General features: G+C 46.5%; 2 protein-coding genes across 2 annotated transcripts; both read right to left on the minus strand.

Annotated features, from left to right (window-relative positions):
* Positions 1–2,176: 2,176 nt before the first annotated feature.
* On the minus strand, positions 2,177–4,912 carry TEOVI_000477600 (26S proteasome regulatory non-ATPase subunit; the record flags this gene model as incomplete). The annotated part of the gene is made up of 1 exon (XM_067222153.1): positions 2,177–4,912. The coding sequence occupies one exon, from the start codon at positions 4,910–4,912 to the stop codon at positions 2,177–2,179; it is 2,736 nt and encodes a 911-aa protein (XP_067078254.1).
* A 736-nt stretch (positions 4,913–5,648) lies between these two features.
* On the minus strand, positions 5,649–8,228 carry TEOVI_000477700 (uncharacterized protein; the record flags this gene model as incomplete). The annotated part of the gene is made up of 1 exon (XM_067222154.1): positions 5,649–8,228. The coding sequence occupies one exon, from the start codon at positions 8,226–8,228 to the stop codon at positions 5,649–5,651; it is 2,580 nt and encodes an 859-aa protein (XP_067078255.1).
* Positions 8,229–8,443: the final 215 nt, after the last annotated feature.

Consider the following 8,443-nt stretch of genomic DNA (forward strand, 5'->3'; position numbering starts at 1 on the left):
TCCTCCTCAGCTCTGAGACGTGCCTCTTCCTCTTCGGCATCCGGATGAATCTTTTCCCCAATTTCAATTTCACATTTTACTTCGCTGTTGCTGATATTTTCTTCTGTTGTAGAATCACCGTGCTCATTACCTTCTGTTTGTGTATTCCCATCGTTCCCAAAGGATTCTTGTATCTGAAGTGGAGAGGGGGTGTCGCGTAACACACCCTCGTTTTCCGCGTCGTAACTCCAATGATTTTTGTCCTCTTCCATATTTTTTGAGCAACTCGGTGATTTGTTTACTCTGTGAGCCGAACAGATCAAACTACCAGATATGACTTAACTACCCGCACTGCTTCCGTTTTATCTTTTCTTTCACAATTATCGACAAAATTTCCCCCTTGTATTTTATTGTTTTTCTCCCTTCCTCTTTGGTTGTATTTTGTGTTGACACGTTTTATGATTATCTGGTAACTACAGAAAACTTATTAAGTCGGAATCCTCCTCCTATGGGTACAAGGGAAGCAAAGAAAGCAGTCATATGTTAGATTAGCTCGTCATGCACACACTTAAAGCATAGTGCTCAAAAGGCTTGTTACATATTGCGCCCTCATGGCCTTAAACACGCTGTAAATACAAAAAAAAGTTACAAAAATACCCAGTTTAGTGCGTGGAATGGTAAAATGTGAAGTGATATCTTGTGCGCTCTCTTCTGAACTTTCTAAGCGCTACTGGCTGCTTTTCTAGTGATAAAAAAAAAAATTACTCTCAGATGCAGCACCGCCGGAACTTTTTAAAGTTTGTGATCGAAAAGGTAATTCCTTTGCTCAAGATATAATTGTAAACTACCAGGCATGCAGCACTTACTCTTTCCCCCTTTGGTGCTTAAAAAAAAAAAAGTGTCGACAGCATACCGACTACTCCTTCAGCAGAAGTGCCCACCCCAAAGAAGTACAGGTCATCTTTCATTCTTCAGTGTTTGAACATCAGCAATTTTGTGAGTTTTGGTGCCATAGGAAAGTGAAGGCGTACTGATAGTTCCCTGAGATTTCGGTAAAGCTGATATCGACCGGCTATTTCGCCAAGTGGGTGCCAACGACAATGTTACCAGCGAATTCCGCCGTTCCCACAAAGACTGGTTTTTTTCCTTTAGTTTGAAACTAATGGAATGATCGTAAGAGCACAGTAGCAAATCTTCTGCGTGTGTATGTGTGTGTGTGTGTGTATGTGTACCATTTTGTGTCCCCCGTCAACGTCTGACAAACAAAAATTGTCCAATCAGTTAATTGGCATTATGTCCAACAGCTTCAGTTTGTTGCCTCAGCCGACACACAAGCTGCAAAAGGAAGGGTGGCACTGAAACGGAGATGGATGTGAAGAGATTCAGTGGCATATTAGTCACGGAATGCATCCCTGTGCGTCAGAGACTCGCGCAAATACATTAAATAGAGTCGCTAGAATCGATTTGTCCCATGTAATGATTGTGTGGTAAACACGTTTTACAAAGTCCCTCCTTTACAGTTCCGGTGCGAAACCAACAAAGAAAATTTCATGTATGCCGACATTTCCGAAAGAGAAAAAAAGGGGAAAAGTGAAAATCTGTTGCGGTGAGTCTCATCAATTTCCCGTAATAGCACCCTCACTTGAGGAAATAAAACAAATAATCATGGAAACGCAGCACAGTTCGCAGGAGGGACTTATTCTAAACCGCCAGACGCAGAAAGAGACAAACACACTCGTTCGAAGGCAAAGAGAAACAAACACAGCAGAAGAATTTATCACGTGAATGAATGAACATGGGAAGGAAAAGTGGTTGGCACAAGCCCTCAACATAGACCTCCAATAGCGTGTGGCCTCAACTAACTTGTATGGATGCCTGAACTTCTTTCCTTTATCTTTCCTCCCTCCGGTATCTTACCCTTTTCTTCTTATCAGCATTCCCTTCTTCATCCCTTTTCCACACATCGCTTTCTCCTTTACGTCAGGTAATAGCTTTTCCACACACACACACACACACACACACACAGACACTCTCTTTCCCCTGGGACTCCCACTGCTTGTTTGTACGCGCACGTGTGGTTACATCGCCCCTTTTTGAAACTTTCTTACCCTTCCATTTTTTTTTGTTTTTGCTTTCCTATTCTTCCCACTCCTTTTTACTGCTGGTATTTATATCGCAACACACTCCAACCCCTCGTCTACTCCATATTTGGTTTCTCTTCCACAACAAATGTACCCTCCACAACGCTGGCAACCGGCCTGTACTTCTGAGAGGCAACCTCTACCTTGTCTGTGACGCTAATAAGCGTTGGTGTGGTTTGAGTCTGGAAACCTGTGATGGATTTCGGTTTCCCAGCAACAGCGACGGTATCAACAGGCAATCCCACGCGCACCTGCACGCCATCTTTAACAACTTCCATCTGATCATCAACTGCAAGCACCATGCGCGGGTTAATGCTGGGAGCAATACTGGAGACCATATAGCTGTACTTACCGAGGATGATTTCCTCGAAGTTCAGAGCGCTGTGTAAAAATACAAGCAACCCCATGAGTGCCGTGGGGGAAACCAGTGAACGGTCATTCAACAATGGGGAAAGGGTTAAATGGCCCCTACCCATCATTGTAAACCCCTGCGCAAGTCTCACCGAGAAAAGATAAGAAGCGAAGCGATCTTTCTGGTAATATAAAGCGAGGTTCCGTAGTTTGCTCACAACCCTGGCGTTGTTACTTCCTGCAGCCACTACACCCATGGCCACAATAGCATTTATTGCAGTGAGCATGTCGCTGTCGTGTGAGAGGCGGTTGAGTGTCTCTACGACCCGCATACCGGGGTTGGATGCTGAAAGCAATGCGTACGCCAGGGGTATGGCATGCCTGCCCGATATATTTGCCTCACCTTTGCTCACCGTGTCGACGAGAAGTGTATGAATGATTGAACGCTTGGCCATCTCTGTTCCAATATCCTCTCCAAGGGCAACCAATGCAATACCAAGTACTGCAGCGGCCTTATAGTTTAAATGCGCTGCATTCTCTGTGGACTGCTGCTGTCGGTTTTTTTTCTGCTGTTGACCATTTCCGTCGCCCTCGGCCGCAGGAACCTCAGTATCTTCAGGCTCATCGTTCTCGGCGATTGCGTGAAAGAAGTTCTGGATGACAACCACGTTCCCTGTTGCCGCGTAGGCGCAGCTACGCACTACGATCTCTGCATAACGTCTTATAATAGGTGAAGATGTTTGCAAAGTGTCCAGAAGAGTATCAGCAGCTTCTTGCCGTCCAAGAAACAGGCAGCCCAGTGCAAGGATAATGTAGCAGGTGGCGGATTCCTTTAGGTCCTTTTCTGGCATCTCCAAAAGAATATGCGTTATCGTCTCGACCATCCCCTCGTCTGTGGAGCCGACGAAAACCATTGAAAGTGCAAGCGCTGTCAAACACTGAACCTCCATTGTTTGTTCGCCATCGATAAGGATTGGTACCAACAATTCCCTTATTTCCTCCCGCATCGACCCTGCATAAGCGTAACCTAAGCCAAGAATAGCACCAATCCTGACCTCTTTATGCGGGGCACACACAAAATCGTTGAGGAGTCCAAGAGCAGGGTCGTAGGGATGGCTCACCCCGCATAGGGAAATACCAGTGGCCAGGCAAGCACCGGCTCTGATATTGACAGTATCTGAGTGGAGGTATTTTTCAATTTCCAGTAGACCGTCCGCGTGATCCCATAGATGAATAAGCCCCAACATGGATGTTGTTGCGAAGAGGCGGTTATCAGTTTGCTCACTGGGCCACGTGGCTTCCTCACCTGTCAAATACATATCCTTACCATATCCACAGTTTACGAGACCACTAGCGAAGGAACATGCAAGTTTGAAGGAGCTGTCAGAGGCACTGCTGGACTGCTTCCCGTCAAGACCTGTCTTAAATATATCCTCGGGTGTCAGCGGAGTCATAGCATCAAGCTCCGTTGCGACGTGACGATACAGCTCTGAAAGTTTCATATTACCGTTAGCACTAGAGAGAATTCCTTGTTCCTCATTGTCGTTTGGAAGGAAAAACCTATAGCGCGCACAACTCAGCGCCATTTGCAAGCTTACAGAAGACTTCTCGCACATTTTGAAGAGGTTCTCCACGGCAGCACGATCACCTAACTGCAAGGCTACAAAGAGAGCCTCCGTGTACGATTCCATTTTTACATAAATATCATACACCACACGGAGAGCCTCAGTGTCCATTGGACGAGTTAAATACTTACTCGCAGCAGCCAAGTAAGATGCAATACGCCTGTGGTTGTGACCATCAATAAATGGAATGATTGCTTTGATGTTCTCCACTTCCATAAGGAGGTCGACGGCTGTAGGTTCATCCTGGTGTTTCACCATATAGCTCACAATTTGTTGAATAAAGCCATCCAAGTGGACGACACTTTCTCCTTTGCTAACACGTTCCTTCCACTCTGTACTAATGCACCCGGCGAGGAAGCGGAGATACTCGTGACCCCAATGGGCGAGATCATCTTGAGTACCTAGCAATTTGTGCTCTAGAGCCGGACGCTGGCCATCAGGGAACTCAATGGTCATAGCCACGAAAGAAAGTACGTCGTGGAGGCGAACAGCGAGCTTAGGGTTAGTAGTCTCTTTCTGAACCCTCTCCAATTGCCCGTACATGGAGCGGACATACTTGAGTGGTTTTGGAACCGATGCCACGCTGCCGCTTGTGTGCGTCCGCAGCAAATCAATCAGTTGATCAACCGCAACCGCTGCCAACTCAGTGTTGCTGTCGCCCACGCGCGTAACAAGAAGTTCAACTTGGCCTTTTATGCGTTCATCCTCTTCACTCATTTTCAGCGACTCAGCCTCACGTGCTTTCTTCTCATTTTCTTTCTTCTTAGGATCCTCTGACAGAACGGTAACGTCCACTGCTTTTCTGTTGTCCGACATGACCTGATGATATTTACCTTCCTCCCGCTTCCTCTGACCAACACAGCTTTTTCTGTTTCCTTTTCCTTTGCCTCTCGCTTTCTCCACGCAGCACCCGCCTTCTCCCTTCAAATGCACTACAACACCCCTTAATGTAGGGAGTCAGTAACAATGGTACCTTATTGGTGGGCCTTCAGAGGTATGAAAAATACTCCCACGGAGGAATACGCAGAGTAACAAATATGAAAAAGGGAAAACAACAAAAAAAAGCCTAAACCTAAACAACAACTGAAAGGTGCGCCTTCTGTGCTGGCGACCGGAATGAAAACGACCGCAGCGAGAGGGATGAATGTGGAAAAGAGTCATGTGAGTAAAAGGGCGTGTGAAATGTGTATGAACAATTGCAACTGAATGGTAACAGCAACATCAACAACAAAAGAACGCACAAAAACACACACACACACACACATTCAGGAGGGGGAAATAAGCACTGTAAGTTACATGTACAGAAGAAGACGGAGTGGTGGAAGAGGTGGTGATGGCTCCTTCATTTACAATAAAGCTGCAACGATAACAACTCGCATGGGGTAGCGAAAGAACCTTAACACACCTGTTCGCAAGTTACATTTCGTGTGGGTTTAAATGAGACGCAGTTACGATCCATGTACGACATGTTTGCACCACAAATTTTAGTCATCAGAAAGTGTGATTCCAAAATAATTTCCATACTCCACTTCCCCACCACACCAACGACACATTACTTCATTTCAGATACTTGCACAGAACGTACCAGTTGGTGGGTTGCAGAATAGAAGTACATGATGTTACTTTCCCCCGTGTGCTCGCCCTGTTTTGGCAACTCCAAGTTCAGTAAGCTTTGAAATTCCTTCATTTTCCTGGCCACAACATTGCGCTGTGTTCCGAGAGACAACACACCAACGCAGCCACATGTGATAATGGAAAGTAGGTGATACACAATACCAGACTGTAATTGGCTATCAAATGTTAACCCCTTTCGATGACAAAGAGTAAAGAATGACTTGTGCCTCACGGAAGCGAGAAGTGGGCTATATATCAACCCACTATACGCATATGACAGACTATTAGCGGTGCCACGGAATAAGCAGGTTCCCTCCTCGGCATTCCATTCACAACCGGCCACTAGACAGGCGAAGCTATGCGCTGCTGCGTTATTGGTTAAGCAAAGGTCAACATCAACCGCATACAACCGAGGTAAAGAATTCTCGCTGACATCTGTGACAACAAAATCAACAGACATGTAGCCCATAATACCCTTGTGATACGCAGCCTTGGCCAAAGCCAGCGCTGCATCACGCACCGCAGCGTACGGGACCACCTTTGAAAACGGATACTGACATCCAATAACCGTAAAAGCAGGAGCAAGCATCGGTTCTACAACAGAGTTAACTGCCACTACACCGCTCGGTTCCACGAAAAGATTTGCCGTCAGGGATGTCTTAATTCGATTGGGTACCGCCTCTACACAACCTCCAACCACGTCGAACATATTCAGATATGCTTCCCAGTCAGAGTAACTAAGCGGATTAAGCAGCCGGGCCCGCTTACCGGCGTGCTGCTTAAGTTCAGCTAAAACATTTTCATACGTCTTCTTGCTCTCGTCGACGCCAGCCATGACGTGAATACGATTCACATCAAAATAAGCGTGACCACGACTCCCAGATTCTGTATCTAACTTAACAAGCCACCGAGAAACCTCCCTGTAATTAACCATAAGCAACGCCAACGCAGAGAGAAGATCATTCCTATCGTTGAGCCCATGCGCACCGGGAGGGGCCGGCACGGCCGCTAAATCCATCAGCCGCCGACCCCCACTTTTTGTTCCAAACGCCTGAGCAATATTTGGATCTGCACTAAGCATTGGTACATTCAGTTCGGTGGCAAGAGATAACTCCTCAGCACCCACAACACCAGGAACGATGTAGGTGTCGCGGCCTTTGCTCGCTGACGCGAGGCATTTCATCAGCCGTGAGCTGAGAAGCATCAGCCTCGTCAAACTGAGAACACCTGGAAGCCGCTTCGCCTCCTCAGGAACTAGCAAGGTTAAACGACTTTTCACGTCTGGTACGCCGGCGCTCGCCAACATTGAGTAATAATACTCTAATATCTCTGGTTCCGGCCTCATGGGGACAATAAGAATTATTTCGACGTTGGGATCCTTAAGATCCGACACACGAATGATTTGCCCCATTTGAAGGAGAAGGTAAAACGGGACGTGCTTCGCATGAAAGCGTGGATACGACAACGACGGCACATGGATGATGCGTCGAGGCCCATCCCTGATCTTGGGCCACTTCCTTATAAACTCTTCCATCGTGTGTTTCCACCGAAGTAAACGCGTTTCGCGTAACGCCTTGATTGTCTTCCTCGTTGTACAATGCAACCGGTATAACGTCCATGCGCGCTGTACGGTAGTGGCAGCCTTCTTTCCATCAAGTAAATGCCGATAGGCGATGCGCTGTTGGTACATACGCCACGTAGCTTGAATTTTTTCTACTGCCAACTTTCGGCCGCTGTCTGCAGCGGCATACAACTGTGACACATTTGCAGTCATCTCTTCTACTTCTTCGTGATTTGCAAAGCACTGTAACAGATCCTCACGCTTCAAAATGTCATCCACTTGAAAGGCAGCTAACTCAGCGACTTTTCTACCATCCACAAAAGCAAGTTCGACGTTATACATTTTGAGGAAGTTCTCCAACTTCACCACTATATGCTCGATGTTGCCCCAACAGGAATTATATCGACGCTTGAAAGAGGCAAACTCCGGTGTATTTCGGAGCGTCATTCCCTTTCTGATAATAAATTCGTGCATAGAGTACTCATCTAAAAGTTCTACATATGTACGTGTGTCATTACGCTGCGGAGCCTGCAAATGGGTCATGATTTCTCCAGCGTTCTTTAGTACTGTGCCGTACAACGAAGACGTCACATCGCTTGCATCGTCGTCATCATCTACACCATTTTCCCACTCCCGAAGATCCTGCAAATTCAACTTCGGTGGAATCTTACGGATGTCCTCGATGTCTAACAATACTCCATTGTATCTTGCGTACGAAGACGTCTTTGTCATGACTCTGGGAAGTTGTCGCTCCTTAACGGGGTGTACTGGTGCCTTCACGGCTTTAAAGACACCTTCTTTATTGAAGAATTCCTCCAAATCAACATCTGCAGACAAGTTTCCAGTTTCCAACATCCGCGCGACTCCATCATCCATGGTGGGTTTCCTGATTGCAGGCAGCGGAGGTTTCTGGAGACCACTTGGGTGGCGAATTGTTGGTAGAGCCGGTGGTGGCATTTCTACACACACTTTTTCTTTTCTTTTTTCTCCAGCACTCTCTCTCTCTGTTACCCTCCACGATTCCCAATGAGTACTTGCCCACCAAACCCAGACCACTACTACCTACAAAGAGCAAAGAAAAAAAAAAGATGATTTACAAGGAAAGTTTGTATTAGTTAAACCCATGGTATTTTACTCAAGGCGACATCCTCATTAACGTAGAAACAGGAGCA

The sequence above is a fragment of the Trypanosoma equiperdum genome (genome assembly GCF_001457755.1).
Source record: "Trypanosoma equiperdum strain OVI genome assembly, contig: ctg_1574, whole genome shotgun sequence".
NCBI lineage: Eukaryota > Euglenozoa > Kinetoplastea > Trypanosomatida > Trypanosomatidae > Trypanosoma > Trypanosoma equiperdum.